Raw genomic sequence first — 24,006 nt, 5'->3', positions numbered from 1 at the left:
CCAGACATTTCAGTGGCCCACTTATCTTTTGTTTTTCATTAACTTCCAATACATGAATTGTGTGCTCCTAAAAAAGTATTTATAAATTTTTCTTGTGGTAATAATCAAGGCTCTTGATGTACAGGACAAAGTAGCTAATTTTCCCCTTACTGTGTGGCATATTTAGGCTTGCATTTTATTTTTCTTATTCACTTTCTTTTATTTTAATTTTAGAGCTTTTGAGCCACTTATAAAATTGTGGAACTTCATATAGTTGCCTGGCTGCCACTCCTCCTAAGTCAAAAAATCAATCATGCAGAAAAAAATGGGAACAAAACCTGCTAGCTTATCAGAATAGGGACTTGACAAAGTTCGTACTACAGATTGAAAGATTGTGCAATACTTCTTAAGTTTCTGTTACAAAATGAAGGTAAATTTCAAGAAATATATTAGGAAGTATCCTCAGTTTCAAGTTTCACATGTAGTGAAGGCCTTTCATCTTACAGAGTGCAACAGAGCTGTGACCTGTCCCAGTGTCCGGTTGTGCAATCTCAGGTAGTTTCACCCCTCTATATCCTCACCCTGTGTGACGTATGAAGGCATTACCTCACCTCTGTATCCAGGGAACACACAACAGCCCTTATGCCTCTTCAGGCTCATGCAAAGCCCAGGTATCTTCAGACTTGCTATGGCTGACAGTGCTTCCTCTACCAACAGCAGCTTGTTTTCCTTTGCTGATACAGAAATGGCATCTGATACCAATCCTCCTCTTTTTATTTAAAGAGCAGTGACTTTTTGTAAGAAGCGAGAATCCTGTATTTTCTTAATTCCTAAATAAGAGCTAGTATTATCCTCTCATACTGTATCATCCCAGCTTTTGGTCCTGAAAGGTCCTTCCCCAGCTCTGCATGTGGGCTCTTCACCAGGGTCTCTTGTCCCTGCAGCCTGGCAGGCTACTGCTAAGCCTTCACCTCCAGGGGCTGCATCCTCCAGAGGTTCCCAGTGTTGTCCACATTCCAGTCTCTTCCACCAGAGAGAAGCCAGCTGCCAAACTAGATTTCAAACAGCCCCCTCCTAATATTTTGATATTTAGTGAAGAGATACTTAGCCTAGGTGCCAAGACTCTCTGAAAAAGTGAAATGGTTTATCGTCTCGCTGTGTAATTGAGCATCTGTGAATAATGTAATAATGCAGAAGAATAAATATTAACTCCTAGCGCAAGAAAGGGCTTGATTTGCTTATATGTCTCATCTGAGAGCAACTAGAAATTCTTCCTTCCATAAATGCTTTTTTAATTGATTTGTAGAGAACACAAAGAAGAGTTAGTCTAACTTCTCTCCTGGCAATCTAGCTGGTGAGATGTAAAGCAGGGTAAATTTATCTCACAGTACTATATTTATGCTTTAAAGCCACACAGCTATAGCATTTGCCAAGAATCAAATGTTTATTGGTTTAAACACTTTCAGCATCTACGACTTGCTTTAGATATTTGACAATAACTTACATTTGTAAGGAGTGGAAAATCAACAATCACATTAACATTTCTGAGATCCCAACGTCCAGAGAATTTCAGTACTTTTATTTACATTTATAACCTTGTATCTGACTATTACTTTTCTTCTGTCCAGAAACAAAACAAAGGCTTGTGCATCATGCCCAGAAAGTCAAAAGGCTGTGCTGAGTTGACCTTTGTTGGATACCCAGTGCCCATGAAGCTGCTCCATCACTCCCCCTTCTCAATGGGACAGGGAGGAGAAAATAAGATGGAAAACAACTTGTAGGTTGAGACAAAGTAATTTACTAAAGCAAAAGCAAAAGTTTGTGTGCACACAAAAAAAGAGGGAAAAAATTAATTTTAATCTCTATTTTCTATCAGAGAGCATTGTCCAACCACATCTGGGGAAGTGGAACTTCAGCATGGGTAGTGATTTCTCCAGAAGGCAAACTTTGAAACTAACAAATGGCCCACCTTCCTCCTACTTTTCTAAGCTGATGTCATACGGTATGGAAAACCCCTTTGGTTAATTTGAGTCAGCTGTGTCCCCTCCCAGGCTCTTCCCAGCCCACTGATGGAGAGTGGAATGTTGGGGAGACAGCGCTGATGCTGTGCCAGCACTGCTCAGCGATAGCCAAAGCACTGGTGTGTTATCAACACCTTTCCAGCCACCAATGAAAAGCACATCCTTGAGGGCTGCTCTGGGAAAATTAACTCTATCCCAGCCAGAACAAATACACAGAGTCATGCAAAAAAAAAAGGTTTTGGCAAAGAACAGACAATGAAAGGAGTTTCTCAGCTCAGAGTTTTGTTTGGAAATGTTCTTATTTCATAGCTCTTATTGCATCCCTGTAATGCCTGCTTGTTACCACCTAAGATGTCACCTCAGGTGACCCAAATAATTTAGAAACTTTGGTCCTGCACTGAAAAACTTCAGAGGATGGTACAGTGCTTTCTTGGTGTGGCATGGCTCAGTACCCAGCATGACTTTGAACTCTGTGAGGCAGAGAGTCAGCTTTGGTGCTCTTCAGCTTGGTGCCAGCTTGGAGGGTTTGTACTCTGTCTCTGGACCACAGCTCTGTCACCAACCAGTGCTTGTTAAGAGATGAGGTGAAAATGCAGAATTTCTGTACAATCATAGGGCAGGATCACAGTGGTGCTATACTGTACCAGAGACGTGTGTTGAGTGTGAAGAGTACGTGGTTCTGAGCTGGGCAAACTAAACTACACCCCAGATGCACAAAATTACAATCTTCCAAATGACTTTGCAGTGTGGGGAGGGAGTGAAGAGAGGCTTAAATAGTAAAAATTGCCTGTTCCATTGCTCTTTCTCTGAGCAGACATCAATAACACACAACAGCTCTAGAAGCTACAAGGGCTTATATAAGATCAAATTACCTTGGTTAAGGTTAATTGAAAAGGAACAGTGAAATTCAAATTAGAAACAATATATGTTACATTTAAATATAAAAACAGAAAGGAGGTATGACTTGCCAACAAGAATTGTGAATGGTACTGCGTATCAGCAAACCATATTAGAGCTAAAGAATTTGAAGGTCTAGGTTGCAAGACTGGTTTCCTAACAACACTTACTATATTTTCCATTTCAGGAGGCTAAGGACTAGTTACACATTCCACCCTGAAAAATGCAACGTTCAAGAGAACATCCCTAGTTCTTAACTGCCCTTTTCTTTCATGGCACCCACTGATGGGTGCACTTGTCCATTGCAAGTGTCTATGCTGGGTATTGTGCAACAGGCACCACCTGTGTGGTGTGAAGACCCATCCGGAGGCTCCCTGTGTGCTCAGTAGGAAACCTGCAGGTTACACTGCCAGCAGAAACTGGTCAGGTCTCAAGGGCTAGGCAGGGGCTCAAGGAATTTTGAAAAATGTCAGTTTTTAATTTGTCCTTGTGAATTTCTTGAATAAGTTCTGCTCTGGAATAATCAGTATGATTAATGGGATCACACTTCTGATACTTCTAGGCAAGCAAAGGACAATCTGAGAAGGTGAAGTGTTTTCCCTGAATATACACTAGCTGGAATGTGACTCAGTACCTTCAATGCCATGGCAGAATGTTCTGCTGGAAAGCAAAAGTACTTCTGTACAATGGTATCATTTGTTTGTTGGAAATACCTTTCCTAGAAATGAGTAATGAATGTGGACTGTCATCAAATTAGAATTTCTCACACATGGCTTAAATGACCAAACCCTTTGGTTGTCTGCTTTTGGTAAAATATGTATGCCAGGAATTATGCATTAGAATACTTTAACAGTAATATCACATTGACTTAAAGCATGTCTACCAGCAAGAATTATATTTTTTTTTTCCACTTTGGCTAAGAATTTAGCTATATTTTTAGATGAGCACTATGGTTTCTGCTTTCAAACTCAGTTTTTGAGTCTTTCAAAGATCTGATCTAATATTTTTTACTTTTCTTTTGCCTTTAATATTTAGCACTTAACTACTAATAAATGTTCATTAAGTGCTTTATAGCTTCAAAATGTCACATGATAACTCACTATTAACAAACAGAATTTTAAAAAGAAATCCTGGAAAATATAGTGTTTTATAAAACCATCACAACTTAACTGACATCAGACTGATGCACAGGACAGTGCTTAGTGCTCTAGTATGACTGAACATATGGGGAGAACTTCAGATGATAAAAATTGTTCCAGACAGGAGATGTCAAGGCACAATTCTCAACGTTGAGGCAACTCTATTTACTCTTGGCTGCTGTGGGTTCCACGTCTATGTCCAGGTCTGACAGAGCACAGTAGAAGAGCATCTGAACATACTTCGTTGTTGTATCTGTACTGGCAAAAATGTGTGAGAGAAATTTATAATATATCTTAGTCATACATCTGGATTTTGACGATTTGAAGACACTACACAGATATTAGGAAAATCTTGAAACATCTTAATGAATAGAATTAAGCATATGTTATAAATAGATAAAGGCAAAATAAGCCAATAATGAAACTGAAATTCTTGTTTAATCAGATTTTCATCAACATTTTCATTGAATTGATAGCTGAATTAAAAATATAATAAATAAAAATATTAAAGATTTTCTTTTCAAGACTGCCTCAATTTGAGGACTGACAACCACCCTTCAAGCCCATAATTAATTATTTCATTGTTTCTGAAAATCTGTGGACTCCTCTGATTTGGATTGCTTCCTTGTATGGAAAGTGAAGCAAAGATGTTCTGGTATTTCTGCCTTCCATTAAAATGTTTAGGTTTAGTATTCACAATCCTTTTTATTGAGGCTCATACTGAAAAGGCTCAGCACCACAAATATCAGATGACCATATGACATCTACATATTGGACTGTTTTGTACAGGTAAGCATGGTTTTGTTTTCAGGACCATGTGATAAAGTAGATGATCTCAGACATGCCACATACCAAGTCATAGCAAAACTTATAAAGAAAAGAATTTTAGGAAAAATTATTTTCTCCTTCTTCTGACCAAAGTTTTGTCATGGTGACTGGGACATGATGTTACTTACCAGAGAGCCAAAGTAGACATTTAGGTCTTTTTTCAACTGGCAGATAGACTCCCAAATAATATGCAGGTATGCCTGAGAGGGCAATACCAACACCAATAAGGGAATTGATTGTATCACTGTAGAGAGGCACTATAACCAGGAATAGGGAACATAGACAATATACTATAGGGAAGAAGAGGCTAAGCTGTGAAGACAAAAAAATAAAAATACAGCATTTGTTAAAAGATGCAACAAATTCTGTATTGCAAAAATTCAGGCTTTGCAGATTAAAGTTAGACATGTCAATAATAAAAGTATGTACTGAATCTTTTGACTGCTTACAGTCAGCATATTTTTTTAGCTTCTGTGTACACTGCTGAGAGCCTCTTATTTGGTACACACTAAGCATCTGACTATTTTATTTTTTTCAGGCCTGCATAAACTCAGTTGCTTTACAATTAGTAAAGGATCAACCTTTGAAAGAAGTACTTTAAGTAATGGGTAGCTTTCTCTCCAGCTTCAGTTCTGAATTTTTGCATGTAGTAGTTTTGGTTGGGAACTAGCTCACTAGACCTTCAATTACCATCTTGAAGTTGTAGAACTAATGGACTGATTTACAACCATTTTGTGTGGGCACTTAACAAGTATCATATCACAAACAAGGAAAGTTGGGCCACAAAGCTGATAAGAAGACTGGAGCACCTTCCCTACAAGAGCAGGTTGAGAAAGTTAGAGCTGTTCAACCAAAAGGAAAAAAGGTTGCATGGACACCTCATAGCAACCTTCCAGTGTCTTAAGGGGGCCTACAGGAAAGCTGGAGAGGGATTCTTTGTCGGGAACTGTAGTAATAGGACATGGAGTAATGGGTACAAACTGAAAGGGAGGAAATTTAGGTTAGGTTAGGAAGAAATTCTCTACTGTGAAAGTGGTGAGACACTGGAACAGGTTGCCCAGGGAGGTTGTGTATGCCCCAAGTAGTTCAAGGCTAGGTTGGATAAATCCTTGAGCAACTTGGTCTGGTGGAAATTCTCCCTGTGTGGCAGGGATGGTTAGGACTAGGTCCTAACCTAGATCTTTATGGTCCCTTCCAAACCTTAACATTTTATGATTCTATGATTCTATGAAAGTTTCAATGACCTCTGTATGGATTTTTTTCACTTTTTTTTTTTTTTTTTTTTTTTTACTATCTCTAGGAGTGAGCCTCCTCAAGGACCCAGGAGTTAACATTTGAATACCAGCTGAAATCAGTGAGAGTTTACTGGTATAAATACTTATAAAGGTTAAAAATGTAAGTTGATGAAAACCAACTGCTACATTTCAAAAAAGGAAATGGTGTATGTGAAGTTGACTAAGTTGTCAAATACTGACAGGAATTAAACAGCCATTGTGTATAATCTGACTCTAATCCTTAGTAGAGTCAGAAGCAAAACTGCTAATAAGGCAAGATTTAATCTTTATCTTCCACATATTCTGTGGGAAAGTTTGGAAATTGGGTGTGAACATGCTTCAGGAAAATTGAGTCTGCTGTGGAAAACTGAGAAGGTTTCTAGCAGCAAGTGCTTAGGATGTTTTATGTTTGTTTGAATCTTTTTAAAACTTTATCAGGATGTTACACTTAAATGGAAAGAAAATGTGTTTATGCAAATGATGCAGGAGTCTAGGAAGAGAGATTGACAAAGAAGAAATGTTTGGGGGGTGTTAATTTGTAATTCTCTTGATTTTTACTGCATCACTGCAGAGCCAAAATGCAGGTTGTGGAGCCAGCAAACGGAGCCAGTGCATGATTTTGTATGCCTGCTGTGTTTCCATCCTTACTTCCTGGAAAATCACTGGATTAACACTAGAAACAGGTTTTAGGCACACTTTATTTCTGTGCAGTCTCCCTTGTCTAACTGATAGTCAAATGCTCTTCTAGGTCAACCATTAAACTTGCATTTTACTGTCTATGACCACTATGCAGTGGGAGAGAATAGTCAAAATATATTTGATTATTTAAGCTAACTTCTGTGTGGGAAGAATTGTTGACATTTATGGGCTTTGGAGGGATTTTACTGTGTTTGTTAAATCATGTAGGTTTGATCAGACTATTAATCTCTCTGGAGCATCCATCACCAGCTCCACTGAGGTCTGCTATTCATCCAGGATGGGCTAAGAACCCCAGAAATTTTCTTATTCCTTATTTGTTTTGAAACAAAAAATATTATAAGTCTGAATGAAAAAAAAAAAATAAAATTGTATATATCATTTCAATATCACAGGAAAACTACCAGAACAGACGTTCTTGTAGACTCTGATGGGTTTTGCTTCTTCATCTTGTATTTAGAAAGAATTTATATGGCTAATAAATCTATAACATAACTGGTACTGTTATGGCTGTAATATTAAAGATCACATAAACACATGCATTAGCTGACTTTTAGAGCTTTCTTCCTGTCTTTTTTACTTACTTTAACAGGCCGTGGTCTGTGTGGCTGAGTATATCTCAAATATATTAGTCCTGCAATAGATAAACCCACAAAGAGCCAGTAGTTGAAGCAGTAGTAATTAATAAGGAGGAAAACATCTTCCACAAGGAGATAAAGCAAAGTCATTAAGCCCTAGAGATAACAAAAACAAAGACCTTTTAATGAGAAAATAAAAACAGGGTAAAATTATTAACTGGCCTGTTTCCAACCTATTTGTATGGGCTTGGGATATCAGGTCCTTGAAAGGACCCAGTCCACTCAAAAACTGAGATCACTAGAGTAACTTTTGTTCCCTGCAGGTGTGCTATACTGCCTGCACAGAAAGACCTAAACCACCAGGAATTCAATCTCTATTTTAACAGATTATCAGAAAAAACTTCCACTTTCCACATGAAAAATGTGAATGGTGGTATATTAACAGAGTAAAAATCTCTGAGAAGAGTCTTCATAGCGAGATTATAAAGTTTAGTAAATTATTTAATGTCAAACAGGATCAGTATGATAATCTATTCATAAATGATATGAATATTCATAAATATGGGGCAATGGCAGACACCAAATAAAATGCATTATCAAATACGTGGATTGTTTATTAAAATAATTTCCACTAATTCTATAACTCATAGATCCACAATTTTGTGTCACAAGATCTCATTTGCGTAGTGACAGCCGTAAAAAATTAACAGGGCTATAGGCATTCAATGGCAGAAATTTAATTTTAAGGGCTTTGTCACTGCTGTTATAGCTGCAGTTGTAGAACATCAGCCTACAGCAGGGTGGATGAACAAAGAGATGTTCTTGACATATTCTCCTCCAGTGACACTCTAAAAGCTCACATTAAAGACTTAAACAGCTCCTGTCTATACTATTACATATTTAGCCATTCTTTGTTTTCTCAGCAATGCTATTGTACTTCTCTCTAATATTGTTTGGAGAGCCTATGAACATGAATCAAGCCATTCTCTTTCCACTGAAAAAAACCTCTATCATACAAAGTAACACCACTCCCACCCCTTCAATGAGTTTTAGAAGTTGTGGGTATTTGCAGAAGATGTCTCCAGGGCAGGAGAAGCCTGTGAGAAGTCCAGGGCAGAGCAGAGATGTTTTACCCCATGTCCAAACCCCAACTACCCCAGCCAGGCACGAGGCTGGGGTATCACTTACATTGAACAGGAGAGCAGGGACTGGTGTGAAGCACTTAACGTGAATCAAGCTCAGACTGACAGGGAGGTGTCCTTCCCTGGCTCCAACATAGAAAAGCCTAAAAAAAGACTAAGGAAACTCAACCACAGAAGTAGTTTTTTGCTTCCTGACAAAGCAAAGAAAGAATCTTTTTATTACTCTGTTGTAAGTGCTGCTCTCTTCTCAAGTGGCTTTAGTTTATCAAATGGTGCTGGTCATGAGAAGACATCTGATTGTAACAATACCTTCATAAATGAATGACTTGGCATGGCAAAAATTATCAAACATTAGTAAAGAATGCTTATTAATAACTCCTTTTCAATTATTTAAAATAAATCTTAGATTTCATACCGAGATGCTGCAATAATTGATGAGTTTAAGCCACTATAGCAAGACATGGCCACTGCTATAGGAATTATCCACTTGGCATGACTAAGGGTTTCACCTCCAAATGTCTGTAACAGAAAAAAAAATAATGGTGAGGCCCACTGTGTTAGGCATATGGATAATCCTGAGAAACTCTCATGAAAACACATCATCCCAAATGTAGTGTCATAGCCCATGCTTTTTTATGGCACCCAAAAATTACCTAGGAAATTAGAATTTGGAAAAGCTGACCAGCATTGAAATAAAATTGGCAGATATACCAAAAAAGATTAAAGAAAATAAATTCTAAGCCTAGATTAATTCAACGATGGAAAAGAAGATGATGTATTGGCTTTAAAGTATTCTGACAAATCCCAGCTGTAGTAATCCATGAATTATCATTTTATTTCTGTATCAAGTATTGATAAGGTATTAAAAAAACATTTCAGTGCACACTTCTGTGTTGAAAATATTGCTGTGGCTGTGCATTAAACATTACATACTGTACATTAGAATGATAACAAAAAAGCCTGGTTCTTCAACCACCCAGAATTTCTATAGCTCTTTGATCCTGGCAAAAGCATCTTTCCTATGATGTAGTGTTAAGAGCAGGATTTACAGAGTATACAAGACGATTTTTCAAGAGCATGTTTATATAGATACTTTCTTGATATGCAGCTTCTAAAATACTGGTACTGTTACATGAAAAAGATATTTTAAGCATCTTTCAGCATGACAGTATTTCAGCTGTTTGCCAAGCATGCTACCTGAAATTTTCCTGTAGTGTTTTTTGTTTGGGTTATGTTCCACAACTTACCACAGCCACGGCATCACTTGTGAGGAGAGCTGACATGTCCAACACTACATAGTATGCTACATTAGTCAATAAGTAAATAACAGCTACAATAGGCATTGAAATTGCAATAGAAAGAGGTAGGTTCCTGAAAAAGCAAAATGGAAAAATTATTTCATGTTACTCAAATGAGAAATACTTAAATAGAAGATTGTTCCCAGATTCAAGCATTTTTGAATGGATATCTCTATCATGTTTTGTAATCCATCATTTTGAATCATGGGATTACAAAATAACATGCAGCCATGTGTGAAACAATTCCATAAAAAGCTTAGTTTGTTGCTTGTGTGTCTGTCACAAGTTTAAAAAATCCAAACCTTAAAACCTTTATTCATGTAAATTTAATACACAGTCTGTTATATACAGCAATTTAAGAGAGCTCTCAAACAATGAGATTTAAGTGCAGACTTAGGTATTTTCTTGATTGTGGCATTTTTTTCCTTCAGCTTGAATGGCTGATGCACACAACAGGGCTGACATCCCTACAGAAGGGAGGAGATGATATTTGCCCATAAACAGTAATGCTGAAGATCACATCATAAAAGCCATAAATCTGACACAGTCTTACTCTACTGGTGGCAAAAAATGTCTTGGAAAAATAATTCTGCTGAACTGAAAAGAAGCAGGGAATTTTAGAGGGCTAGATGCACCTTTGCTTTTCTTTGCTTTCAGTAGGGATTTGTTCTCCTCTAAAAATTGTAGTCTGAAGTGTAAGATGTAAAACACATATATACAGGTAAACGACTTATTAGTGTGATACAACTGATAAATGAACAGAATAATAAGAAAGAGCTCTCCTACTTACTCCTTCATTTGAAAAAAATAAGGTTTTTGAAGAGAAAATAACTAATTTCCAGTCAGAAACAGATACAGAGTGGTTTGTGCTGCCATCACCTGCCAGTGATTCAAAGGAAAAGCATGTGTTTACCTCTCAGGATTCTGCATTTCCTCGGTCACATAGTTGAGCGTGTCCCATCCTGAGTAGGAGAAGAGGGCAGAGTAGAGAGCCAGGGCGATCATCCCTGGGTTTGTTGCTGAGCCCTCGAATGGAGCTCTCAGGTTTTCCGTTTCCCCTGTACAAATGGCAGGTGCCAATTGCCTGTTACATTTTTCAAGGATTGCAACTTAGAAGGGCACTACACCTGAAGTGTCAGCTAACCAAAAGGAAATAACTGCCCACTGCATCCAGGTTTGATCTCTGTATCTAAAAGTACACAACTTACACTTTTACTTAAAAAACAGGAGAGTTTCAGGCAGATGTTTAGACAGCTACACTTGCACAGGGAGGAAACAAGATTTTCACATGATTGTTATTTGGATGTGACTTTTGTAATTCTACCAGAATTCACAGAGTCCTCTTCTGACATTACTGCTGACCCTACCGAAGGAGGGAGCCATACCAAGGGCATGCAGTACCCTGGCAGCCAGGATGAGGTACTTGGCAAACCCAGTTTCACTTCCTGAATCTCTCTCCTATTTCTTCCTAATAGCTGTGCTTTTATTTTCACCAGATGAATTAGTGGCCACTAGAGGGGAACCTCCTTTAGGCATGGTTTTCAGTAGGATGCTCTGACCCACAAGGCTGTTCCCCAGAACTAAGAGACGAGATTAAAAATCTTTCCTTTCAAAATTCTGCTGTAGTTTAGCTCCATCGGTTGAGATGACAGCCTGCAGAATGCTGCAAAATAGGCGAAATGTTGGTGAAACTGCATAAACCTTTACTGCCATCCTGGAAAGGGGAAGAAAGGCCTTAGTTTGCAGAAGGAAAGTCTGCTATCTAGTGAAAATGGAAGTGGGTTAAGTATTAAGAACAGACAGAAACATGCTGAAACCTCAACTAGGAAAGAAAGTAATGTCTGTTTTTGTAAAATAAAAGCAATGATTCAACTAAGGAGTTTATAGATACTACAAAAAAAAAAAGGAGTATCAAAAGATTCAGTATTGAAGATTAGGAGACTGATCCAAAGAAGAGAAGCTATAAGATGTACACATACTTTGCAGAAGAAAATGGTTGGAAGATAAAAGAAAGAAAAATCCAAAATGTTCAAGAAAAGTTTTTTTGGTTTTTTTTTTCCTTTGGCTGAAGACAACTCATTTTCAAAATCAGATATATTTACAGTCCTTTAGCACAAGAAGTATATCCAAGCACATCAGAAAGAATATGAAGGGGCTAAAACATCATAACTGTTCTTTTAATTTAAACAGCTGCTGAATTTAAAAGGGTCATTGACCTGATCACAGCTTCCTCCAGAAGTCTGCATTATTCCTCCTCCCAGTCTTTCCTGTATTTAAGTGCTTGGTTCTGCTTCAACAAAACAGAGGTGAGACCTTTACTACCAGTAAAAGCTCTCAGCATTTTGTGTTCCTCACCATAATGTTTTCTCTGTGCTTTAACCCTCCCTGAGCCCCCAGAGCAATGCAAGGAAACAAAGGGGCCGTATCTGGGACCAGAGGGAGCAGCCCCTGGGTCCAACAGCACACCAGTGAGCAGGACAGGAGGCAATTTTGAAGGAGGCAATTTGAAAGCAGGGGCAATGCTGCTACAGAGGCAACATCACAGAATCACACTTTTGCAAAACTGGAGCAGTTTTGTGAGGGGAACTACTATTTCATGAAACTGTGACCCTTAAGCAATGCTGCTTCTCTGAATCTTCACATCTCTGCCCTTAGGACTGGGTTTGGTTGTCCAGGTTTCTTTGGACTTCAGCCAGCTGGTGCCAACTGACATGCAGGGGTAATGGCTAAACAAAAATGCTTTCCTAAAGTCTAATGTAGCTTTACAGTGTAACAGCTGATGCAACTGCCACCAAGGAAAGGAGGAGGCCAGCAAACATGGAATAGTAAGCATGCTTGTTAGGATTTATAAGCTAATTTAGCAGGAGAAAATGATAATTCCTAAACTGAAGAGGGTAAACCACTTTTATTTCAACTGAACAAAGATAAAATGGCTATACTATTTAAGAATTTCAAAGGAAATGAAAATGTAAAAACCTTAGTAATCTAACTAGCAGAGCTAAAACTGGAAGAGACTTCACTGTGCCAGAGGCCCAAATGAATAAAATCAAATCTATTGCCGTATGCAAAGCTCTGAGGTGGCACCAGAATAAACTGCTCTCCAGCTTTTTAGTGTGTTCAGTTCAGTCCAGTTATTGCTGATAGGAGGTGGCTCAGCTGCCCTGTGATGGTTTACAGTAACACCATACCACAGTGATTCACAGAACTGCATTGTTACAGTCTTCTCGTCTGTTTCTAGAACAAACATGCTCTCCCACAAACCCCACCTACGATTCACCCTCTCTGGTCATCACCCCCTGGCTGGGGGTGGTGCCAGTGGGGTGAGGTGGGGCGAGAATGGTGGTGGGGGGACCTGTGAGAAGCGACACAACTTCTATTCCTGTCCTGTTATAGGACAGGTAATGCATGAGTCAAATACCGAGGCTGACTTTAAACTAGTCAGCAGTAAAGTGATGTCAGTTCAGCTGCTATTTGGTATTCAGACCAAGCAGCGCAGAACTTGGCCTCAATAATTAATCCCCTATTGCTTAACAAGCAAAAAAATACATCTGATCTTCCTAAGGCAGACTTTTATTTTTCCAGAATAAATAACACTTCATATGTAAGTCTTAAGGATCTCCCTATGTGGATTTTGAAACTATATATGGTTCATTTCATAGAATTTACATAAATGAAAATTATTCTTACCTTTGCCAATTTTGTAAAGACCAACAGATATCACCAAGATAAGAGCCATAACTTTTGCATATGTGAAAACATCTTGTACACGGGTACCCCACTTTACATTAACACAATTAATAAATGTTAAGGAACCTACAAAGAAAAAGAATATGCATGAAAATAGCACTGGACGTTTAACATCACCTAAGCCATATTTCAAACCCATCTTTTCAGATACCACTCCTCTTTTAAGAAGTAAAACAGAATCAAATTTCTCCACTTCAGGACCACCTGGATTTATTAAAATGAAATACCTGGTTTAAAATTTACACAATGGTTTTCTGAAGAATACTGTTTCCATGACAGTAGGTAAGACAAAACACACCAGTTTTCGAATTTTAGGACTTACTCCTTTTCCTTTTAAATAACATTTACATTTTATTAAACAACAAAGTTGTTCACATGCATTTCTTTATATCCTGTATATCATAAATTTCTTCATGCTGAGTTAAGCTCTAGTTTAGGTATAGAATAAGGACAATTTCTGCACAGAAACAGTTTGCATGCTGTGACGATACTGAATTGAGCTGGGCCAGCATGCTATTACTCTGTGCTCATGGGTTTGAAGTTGTGTCATTCACATTTTGGCCCTGAGTCTGAAGACTGCATAGCACATACTTACAGCATCCTTTCGATGTTTTTTACAGAATCTACAGTTTTTACAGAATCTAACAAAAATACCAAAGCAGTTGGTTACAGAGAGTGGGTGGGATCAACCAATTTTCCTTTTGTCCTTTTGCCATATTCTCGGCAGTCAGGTTTGTCCCTTGATTGGCAGCAGGTCAGTGCCCATCTGCTCTCACTCTAGCACACACACATATCACAGGCAACTTCTCCCTCTTGCAATCCCATGTTTCAAAACAGAGATAAATGAGGAAAGGTAATGGTGTGCATTGGTTCCAGGTAAAGCCCAGCTGATGGAGAAGAGAGCAGAACAAATGTGGCATGGTGACCTAGAGTGCTCCCAAGCACGGATCAAAGTGAGCTATATCTTATCTAGAAGTCTTGGTCTTTGCTTCTGCTTCTTTGACCTGCCTATAATCTATACTTTGGTTTTGAAAGGAAGAAAAAATGTTTTGTAATGCTCACATTGAAAATAATTTAGAAATCATTCTATATAGTAAGGGCACTAGCATGCAACCACACATGCTCAAAGAACTTCTTGCCTTCATTTTAATAAATGAATCTGTGCATGTGACAGTGTCCTATCAGCCAGTTAGGCCAGCAAACCATCGACATCCATGTATCTTTAATCAACAGTCACAATTTCTCCCTGCCAAATTGTTGTAATCCTCTTCTCCCTTTCTAGTAATACCAGCCCCAAACACAATACATCTGAATAAAAAATTATTAGTTTCTAAGAACGTGTTTTAGATAGCTTAATAATTATTTTCACAGAATGCAAAGAAATAGAACTTTAGAAAAATCCCCTCTGGCCACATACAGTTAGAGTTCTTAACTTCTAGCAATCACTACTTACATATACATGCAGCTGCAATCAACCTGACTGCATCATACGGCGGTTCACAATGGGGGAAAATTGGCTGAACAATATAGTTAGCAAATGTGATTGCTATCACTGCCTGAGTTGTTGGTTCAATAATTAGCAAGGAAGACCAGAGTCTGATGAAGGCCACAAAGGCCCCAAATGCCTCCAGAATATAGGCATAACTGCCTCCAGATTTCACGACGGATGTTCCCAGTTCAACGTAACACAAAGCTCCAAACAGGGAAAAAATCCCACCAAGCGCCCAGATGACGAGTGAGAGTCCATAGGAAGCACTGTACATTAAAACACCTCTGGGTGATACAAATATGCCAGAGCCAATCATGTTCCCTACAATTAGGGAAACTCCATTTAGTAACGTGATTTCTTTTTTCATCTGCATTTTTTCACTTGTCTCTGCCATATTGTCCATTTCAGCTTTTGGATTTCTAGTTCTGGACTTTTTATCACAGCATATTTGCCAAGGGGCTGGCATCTTCAAATCACATTACCTGAAAACAAGAGGAGAGAACATATTTTTTAATGCATCATAAACATGGATAAGATAATTAACATACAAGGCATAAATGATACAAAAAAACCTATTTTGCCTGATTTTACCTTGCAATACAGGAACAGCACACTAGTGAATTTTCTTAACTTTTATGGTTGCATATCTTTTCAATGGATAAATATGAGGCCACTGTCTTTGGTGATAGATTCTGAAGCCTGTTAACTCTCAGTTCACTATTATTATTTGTCTTGAATTGTAATTCTATGTTATGTTATTGAAAATATTTTAAGGAAGAAGACACTGTATCCCTGCTAACACATTCTCATATAGCTAGAGTGTCCTCTCTAAGAATACCTCTTCCTAAAATTTGTTCTTATCCCAGAAAGAATTTTAATTGCATTATTATTTGTTTCATCAAATGACATTCACTTGAAAACTGTTCTGCTGGGGAACACCAGAGAAAAGACAGAAAAGGTGCCTCAAAACTTCTAATTTCACAAGGTAAATGTTAACATAAAGGTAAAAAGAGTTTTACTGCTCCTAGAGATGAGATTACTGCTGCAGTGAATATTGCAGCTTGGTTAGCTATTAACCTCACTTGACTTCTCAGGAGAAGCCACTAACATTCACAGGGATTGAGTCTGGAACACTCTGTCCCTGGAACACTTCTGTATGAGAGAGTCCAACAAAACATGCCTGTAAAGCATCTCCCTCTGGTGCTTGCAGGACAAGATCCAACTATGCTGGGAGCTGGCAAAAATGACCTAACTGCACAGCTCCATGGATCAGTGCACTGATGTGCATGTGATACACACATGCACAGCTCTGGGGCTGAGGTCCCTGGGGATGAGGAATCCAGGACTGCTGTGACTGTCCCAGTTCTTGGGTCCTGCTGATGGACAAGAGTCCTTAGACCGACAGTTAATTTTTGGTGTCTGTCTCAAAAGACGTTTGTTTCTCTTTCCCTTCCCCCATCCACACACACTCTGAAGCACTTTTGAAGATAACTTCCTTAAAATCCTATGACTTAGATCCAAGTTCTCTTAGTAGAACAAAGCTCATGCATGCAACACTGGCAAAACAAAACCCATTTGATTACAAATGTTTACACACTACATTTACATATTACATGTGATTCACAATTTATGTTATTAAAACGTGGGTCAATAGCCAGTTTAAAATGATCTGCCCTCCCCAAACATCCTGAAAGGTTTGCTTTCCTTTGTAAAGTATGACTGTTTCAGCAACCCTGAATATATTATAATTCTATGTATTCTTTCCCACATTTTTTGATGCAACTCACTTTCCTAATTGATCAAATAGCAAATAGCAAACAAGACCTCATGAGTATTAAAAATTAAAAGATGCCAAATTCTCTTTAAAGATTAAATGCTTTTCTCATCCCAATGGCACTTTCTCTAACCACAGGAACACTGTGGGAACACTGGAATGAAGTTAAATATTAACTCTTGTCAAAAGTGTCCAAGCATGACTTTTTTTTTTTTCTGACCTCCTCCTCACACACGCAAGTGACTCCTCTTACTTCTCATATCATCCCTCTATGAATAAAAGGCACCATCCTGGTTTGCAGAGAGAAATTTCATGCATCCAATACACCATTCATACATCTTCCTTTAAATTCCTGATAACCCTCACCTGTTTCCTTCTGTGTGACAGAAAGGAGGAAAAAGTCACCCACCCAACCCCAAAATACAGGCCAATACTTCCAGAACTTCCTGTCTCCATTTCTTTTCTCAATGGCTATGTGAAATATTGACAGAAACCCCTTCCATGATGGCAGCTGTTTGGAGAGTTCATCATGATAGTAGCTTGCTAAAAATCTGGGCATAATTCTGTATTAATACTCCTTTTTCATCTTGGCTGGTTTAAAATCATCTTGTGCTTCTTATGCTTGACGTACAACTTTTTAAATTCTTTTTTCAGATTTTTAAATGTGTGTTCTGGCTGTGAGCTGAAATGCAAAGATATTTCAGTCGACACAGCTCAAGGGTGTGGGAATTTAAAATGCAGTTGTTACCCAGGTGATATGAATGTGGAGCTATGCATGCAGTGATCAAACCCAGCAGCTATCACTTTTCCTGAAATAAAGCCTCACTGATAAGTAAGATACAGTTATTTTCCTGTAAAAAAGAATACATCAAGTAATTGGTAGGTACAGGTAACTTGGGTAAGTGATATCAAACCTGAACTTTGATGCCTAGTACAGATGGCTGGCTAGCTAAAGGGAATTTGATAATTTAAACTGGCAATGCTACCAAAGCCTAGTAGCACTTTTACAGTCTGCAGCATTCATGAAAGCACAAATGTAAAGTTTAAATTGTTTCCTTAAGTAACACCATGTTTTGCATATTTTTCTCTTATCTCTCATGCTACCAAAAGATTATTTCCGATTTCTAAAAATGTGTAACCAGAGCGGTGTAGGGAAGTATTTCTTCCATAAATAAGTGACTGTGGATGAAACCATTATGAAAGAAAAACAAGTAGAAGAAACAGTTCAAAATTCAGTACTTTGAGACATGTCACATGAACAAAATTTTTACCCAGACACTCAAATAAATCCACAAATAGGTATGGCCTGGGAATCAAAGGGTAAGAGATTCAGTTTCCATAACAAAGATCTGTAACTTCACTATAATTAATTTGTATCACCTGAAACAGCCTCTGCCTGTCCTTCTCCACCAAGACAATGGTATTATTTCCAGCAGTTTGACAATGCACTGATTTCATTCAGTGCCATAAAAATGTTGGAGCAGTTACTGATTTCTTTTTCAAGATTATGTCTTTCTTAAATAAACAAGATTCACTGAGTCATGACTCATGCTTGTTCTCAGCAAAGTATTCCTGCTATTGAGAAAACTAGTGGAAAATAGTCAATAGTCTCCTGTACAGATCTCCCTGTACAATAGCAAAAGAATATTTTTTTTGTCAGGTGTATAAAGAATTTATTGCTGTTACATTTTCTCCTACTGAACCTGATCAACAGTCCTGTCCTACTGTCATCACTTCATCCTCATGCCACCACGTACTCTTTCTGGGACCACCACTGTGGCCTCTGCCTCAAACTGGTGTGCCAAGAAGCTTTAGCTGAGAAGCTTACATGTTTAAGAATGCTTCAATATCTCTTCTCCATCATTTGGACATCTAGGTCACATTTTGAGGATGCATATAATCCAAGTGAGAGACAGCAAAAGCTACTGAGAGAGCTTATTGGGTGGGGACAACCATCAGAGCTGTACTAAGGTGATTTCTTACAGGGGTGGCCATTTACAGCTGTAAAATCCTGTATTATAATACATGACAAATATTTATGGTGAAGCTTCTAGCAGTCAGAGACCTGAGACCAGGAAGTTTTAATTTATGCAGTAATTAAAAAACTGAGGTTCTTTGCATCCTGCTTTAAAATGGTTGGGTATTGTGATGATAAAACTTTATGGCAGCAGAAGTACCAGTACAGGTATTTTAGTAACTCTTGAGCATGAAGTCTGAGGGGCAAAGCTTAAAAGCTTTACGATGCTAAGGAAGGTCCTTGCTGTCTTGGTCCCACAGACTGGGATGAGCAGAAAGAGCTATTGGTTTCTGGAATCAATGTGCCAGTGTGCCTCCGAGGACACAGCAGGCTGAATGACACAGCTGCCAACACTTGCCTCTCCCTTGTGTCAGGAAGTGAGCTCAGTTACACAACTTCAGAACCCTGTTTTCAGGCAGATCTTCCTTTCCCTTAGGGACTCTCTCAATAAATGGAGGGAAATTTTCCTCTCAGGGAAAGCACAATGCCTTGAGAGCCCAGACAGCCATAACGGCCCTAAATGTTTTGCATCTTCATGTTTACCTCCCAGATGTATGTGCAAAGAGCAACAGAAAGGACCTTGGAGACTGAAACCTGAGAAATTAAAGAAAACAGTAACACCATATTCAGGTAATTCTCAGTAGCTCTTTCTTACTTAATCCTCTGCCCAAAGTCATATAGAAAAGTGAAGGAGGAAGGGACAAGTTGATAGTAGTTGAAAACCAGAGCTGAAATCAAAGACAGTTCTTCCATAAATTACTATTGAGCTGGTTTGGCAGGGGAGGATTTTCTCAGACACTTCCCATTCTTCAGGGGTCTACGCTTCATGAGTGATAACTTCCTTCTTAAGGGGGTAATTCACCTCTGCCAAATGATTCAGCAAGGCTTGGTCAGGGAAATGCTTATGTACTTCCACAGGAACTTACAGACTTGTGAAGTCTCACAAACTGCTCCATAATCTTCCAGAGGGACTGAGGTGCCCCTATCTGTTAGAGCATTTAGCAATTCCCATCCTTTAATTCAAGAAATATTAGTAAATCTGTAAGGTATCAGAGAGAAATTATTGTTGCCTTCAGCAGATTCCCTTGGAAGATGAGGGCATTTAGAAAGTCACCTCCTATGAAAGATGTTGGAACATGGACATCAGATTTATATCTCATTTTGTGGTCTTTTGGTGAATTATGTCTACCTCCACAAAATTTCTCAATAATGAAAGTGTGCTATGCCACCAGTGAACCAGGCCAAGTCAAACCAGCTAAGAAAACTGATAAACTCCCAATATTTTCTAGTTTCAGTCAGAAAACTAGTGACATTAAGAATAACATATAAAATTAAAACCTATCACATTTTAATTATATGGGTAGTAGAAATCAATATGCATGTAGAAAATGTATCAATATACATTTTGCATAGCCATTGCAAAAGTCATGAGCAATCTCTTACTTTCTTCAAGTATATTCTGGGCAGTTTTCTCCTGCCTGTAGAAGATTAACCAAAAGTTAAAAAAACCCATATACATTTATATTAATAGCTATTGGAACATGAAATCAGATGAGCAAGCAGTTTTCAACATGACCAAAAATGTGTAGTTCAAACTTCAAAAGACTACTACTGAGTATGAGTATCAACAGGTCTCAAAGGGAGTATTCATGGCAAATTGTACTGTTGGACATTTCCCAATGAGGAAAGCAAACAAAACAAAATTATGCAGTATGAGGAAACAGCATAAAATAAAATACTCTCAGAAATTATAATACTAAAAACTCAAACAACAGCAACAAAATTCCACTTTGATCTCATGTGAAACAAACATTTCTCACTCAATAGGAAACAAGCATCCTTCCTTTTGGTTTTCAATTTCTATGTTTATAAAAATATTAAATGAATTATTGCTTCACACGCTCCAAAGGCATTACTATGGTCATAGACTGGCTTTCCCACAGGAAGGACTTGCTCCGCCCCCAGCACTCCATTCCCATCCCAAAGCAAATCAAAGAGGAGATTTGAGAAGAAAGCTACTGTACCCCCAATTTAAGGAGCTATTAAAAAGAAGTTAGCAGCTTACCAGAGGGTAGGTGATATGCTTGCTTTCTTCAGCAGAAAGGCTGCTGTAATAGAACAGTGTCTCCCAGGCTGCTGCTCTAAATAAACACCTCTATTTCACCAGGATGGGTAATATGAATAGCCTCTTCTCTCACTCTCCATTTAGCCTTGCCTTACCTGCTATTTTTATTACAGTAGCATGAATATTAGAATCAATGAGAGCTTTCAAGAAAGATCTCAGACTCTTCTGGAATGTGGTTTTTCCAAACAGCCTCAACCGAGGTCATTAGCCAGGCAGAAGCAGGCAACAGCTGCTCTCTATTCCTAGGAAAATTGTGATAGAAATAAAAGGAAAGTTGGGGGGGGAAAAAAATTCCTTCATCCATGTGTCACTGAAACCATGAATAACTAATGCAGTCTAATTCTTTCTTTATGATTTAGAAAGCCACAATGGAATTTTTACTAATACTACACGAAGATGTTTATTCTAGTGGCACATCTTGCTAAATCAGAAAGTCTTTCAGAGGGGGTAGACGAGCAAAGAGCTGTAGTTAACTGAAAATCATAGGCATTATTTAATTTCAAACAAACAAATATTTTTGTTTTTTTTTTCCCCAAATTTTCTTCTAAGTTTAACCTATGCATTGTTAAATATTAATCAACTCAATTATTTTTCTTAACTTCAGAATTATAGACCTGTGCCTTTTATAGATGATGCATGAGACCCAAACCAGGTTGATCTGGTGTTGATTTGGTTGATCTTATTTTAATTCAATAAGTTTTTAAAAAAATCTAAGATAAAAATAAGCAAAGAAATTATTTACCCAGTGTATTCACTTAGTCTTCTGAAATAATATTTGTCCTATGATGTCCTTTAGCAAAGCCAGCATGGTATACAGCATAATGTCTACTGAAACAAGAAAACATCCAGAAAATAAAATCTCCTGGGCAGAGTAAAAAGTTAATGAATGCAAGAGTACTAACTTGGGATTTTTGTTTTCCGTGAAGAAAGATGTACTCACGTGCCAAAGGGCATCTGGAAGGAGCTGATCCAGCAGGTCAAGAGTCTTGTCACTAGAGCTGAGGCACCAGATAACAGCACTTCATCAGGCTGGACCACTAATCCACACAGAAAAATAAAGTATTTGAATCCAAGCACAGATATCCTTCCAATATGCCTGAGCAGTCCAACTAGGAAACAAGCAGGAGCGTAGAATCAAGTTGCACGTTCCATTCTGTAACCCACGGTGACCAAAAGGAATAATAAAAAAAACACAAATCTTTCTTTTATAAGCCAGAGCTCCTCCTATTTCTTCATTTTAAAGTAACATCTTGTATAAACATGCCTTTTGTGATAGACTGAGGCAGGTATACAGTTAATGTTTACACAGAATGGCTGTGCTTTCTTAAAACCCTATTCAAAGCAGGTATAGGACAAATTCTTGGAGTAAACAGCTTTCAAGCTGTTTTATCTATGAAGGATGAGAGCTCTCTAAGTCTGCCTGAAAAGATTGCCCAGTTCCAGCTGCCTGCAAGTTCGTGGTTACGTACATTTTAACTTGGCAAAAAACATTTTGGCAACAGGATTGTTTTGAAGAGATGTTGTTCCTTGTTGGAAAAACAGTGAGGCTGAGAACCATGTTCCTTAATCAGGGCCTCTGTCATTTCAAAGCCTTTTCTCTTCTGCCAGGGCAATGTTAACAAACCATATCCTAAAATCGAGAATGCATATTTTCAAGAATGCATCATTACTTCCACTGTGAAATTTGAACTTGAGTTTGTCCTGTTTCTGATTTGGGGCATCAAACTGGTTTTCTGATTGTGTGTCATACTGAGGGACTCTCCTTCAGACCACCTTTATATTGTCCATTTATCCCACTCCTGAGCCAGCCTCAGTTCTTTGTTTCAAGTCTGTAAAAGCTGCATGTTGGAACATGAAACAGAGTCTTTTCTCCATTAATGCCTCCCGTATTTCTATTGGTCTGACCCTCATGGTTATACACAACTGGATATTTGCCATAGATTTACAGGAACAGCACATAAATCAACATTGAGCAATCATAAAGCATGCACTGGGCATGAAAAGGATTTTTCTTGAACATTTATTCTGTAAACACAAAAACTAGTCCCTTTGCCAAGAAAGATTATATTTAATCTTGCATTTTAAGTAAGAAGGATGGATAATGTGAAGAAGTTAATGTGCCTTTGTAACAAGTTTTTTCAGGATTTGATAAGAATTTTTACGGTGAGGCTTCTCCCGTACTAACCTATTATTCACAGTAATTTTTTTTTGTGTCTCTTGTTACATATAAACATGCATTTCCTTTTTGAACAGCAAAATAAGGCATGCTTGCCTGAATAAACCTGTGGCATTTTCTGGTTTCTTGCCCACACTTCCATTACTACTCAGAAAGGCTTTTCATACCGTACACTGGAAACAAGACCAGTTCAATTATTTCCAGAGCCCTCTTCATTCATACCATTGCTCAGCTGCAGCAAACAGCTCAGTGGTACCCCTGCCAAGTCCTCTGCTTCCTCCTTTTCCTTAACTCTGCCCTCTGTGCCTCAGCCAGCACAGGCCCCTACCGTCCCCATCCACAACAGATGCACTTACACTGAACCCTGGTTGAAAACACACTGCCAAACACCTTCTACCATTAGCTGCAAGACTCTGAATGACAAAAGCTACCATTTGTGTCACCTTGGTAAAATCAGATCTTTACTTACCTCACCATGAAGCTGGTGAAGGAGAGAACATAGCTCACAGACCAACAAACTTCTTCCAACCATGTTAACTTCACGTACGGGAGCAGAACACAAGGAGCAGCCACTACTTAGTGACAAGGTGCTAAAATACTATACAAAATCTAATGCAAACAAACAGAAAAGAATATGTGTAGCCCTATGTTTCTATTTCCCCCATGTACATGTAAAAAGACATTTCTATGTGCACATTTTGAAAGGCATTCAGTGAGCTGTTATGACTCAGAGAAAAGCTTTTTCTGTCAGTTGGAAACATCAGCAGCATTTCCCCTTGGAATGAAAAAGCAGGAAAATCTGTTAGGAATTGCAATGAAGAAATGA

The 24,006-nt window shown here is 38.3% G+C and overlaps 1 protein-coding gene across 6 annotated transcripts; it reads right to left on the bottom strand.

The window, feature by feature from the left end:
* Window positions 1–1,399: 1,399 nt before the first annotated feature.
* Window positions 1,400–22,409, bottom strand: LOC131575969 (Y+L amino acid transporter 2-like). Of its 6 annotated transcripts, XM_058832125.1 has the most exons (13): window positions 21,945–22,407; window positions 21,747–21,866; window positions 20,945–21,246; window positions 20,323–20,357; window positions 15,053–15,570; window positions 13,540–13,665; window positions 10,766–10,910; window positions 9,802–9,925; window positions 8,970–9,073; window positions 8,601–8,697; window positions 7,419–7,568; window positions 4,993–5,176; window positions 1,400–4,289 (listed from the first exon to the last, which is right to left on the bottom strand). In XM_058832125.1, the coding sequence occupies exons 5-13, from the start codon at window positions 15,552–15,554 to the stop codon at window positions 4,198–4,200; spliced, it is 1,524 nt and encodes a 507-aa protein (XP_058688108.1). In that variant the 5' UTR covers window positions 15,555–15,570; window positions 20,323–20,357; window positions 20,945–21,246; window positions 21,747–21,866; window positions 21,945–22,407; the 3' UTR covers window positions 1,400–4,197. The 6 variants fall into 6 exon arrangements, with proteins under 6 accessions (XP_058688108.1, XP_058688110.1, XP_058688109.1 ...); XM_058832127.1 differs by lacking the exon at window positions 20,323–20,357 and having other exon boundaries at window positions 1,400–4,294; window positions 21,945–22,409; XM_058832126.1 differs by lacking the exon at window positions 20,323–20,357 and having other exon boundaries at window positions 21,100–21,246.
* Window positions 22,410–24,006: the final 1,597 nt, after the last annotated feature.

The sequence above is a fragment of the Poecile atricapillus genome, chromosome 2 (assembly GCF_030490865.1).
Source record: "Poecile atricapillus isolate bPoeAtr1 chromosome 2, bPoeAtr1.hap1, whole genome shotgun sequence".
NCBI classification, from domain to species: Eukaryota; Metazoa; Chordata; class Aves; order Passeriformes; family Paridae; genus Poecile; species Poecile atricapillus.
The sequence above is the reverse complement of the archived record's forward strand: the minus strand, read 5'-3'. Positions and strand labels throughout refer to the sequence as shown.

Excerpts from the sequence above, each read along its gene's own strand:
- LOC131575969 (XM_058832125.1), bottom strand. The coding sequence starts at position 15,554 with ATGCCAGCCCCTTGGCAAATATGCTGTGATAAAAAGTCCAGAACTAGA. Across the intron at positions 9,926-10,765 it reads GAAATGCAGAATCCTGAGAG|GAACCTACCTCTTTCTATTG; the intron begins GTAAACACATGC and ends TTGCTTTTTCAG. Across the intron at positions 7,569-8,600 it reads TCCCTGCTCTCCTGTTCAAT|GGCTTAATGACTTTGCTTTA; the intron begins GTAAGTGATACC and ends TGTTATCTCTAG.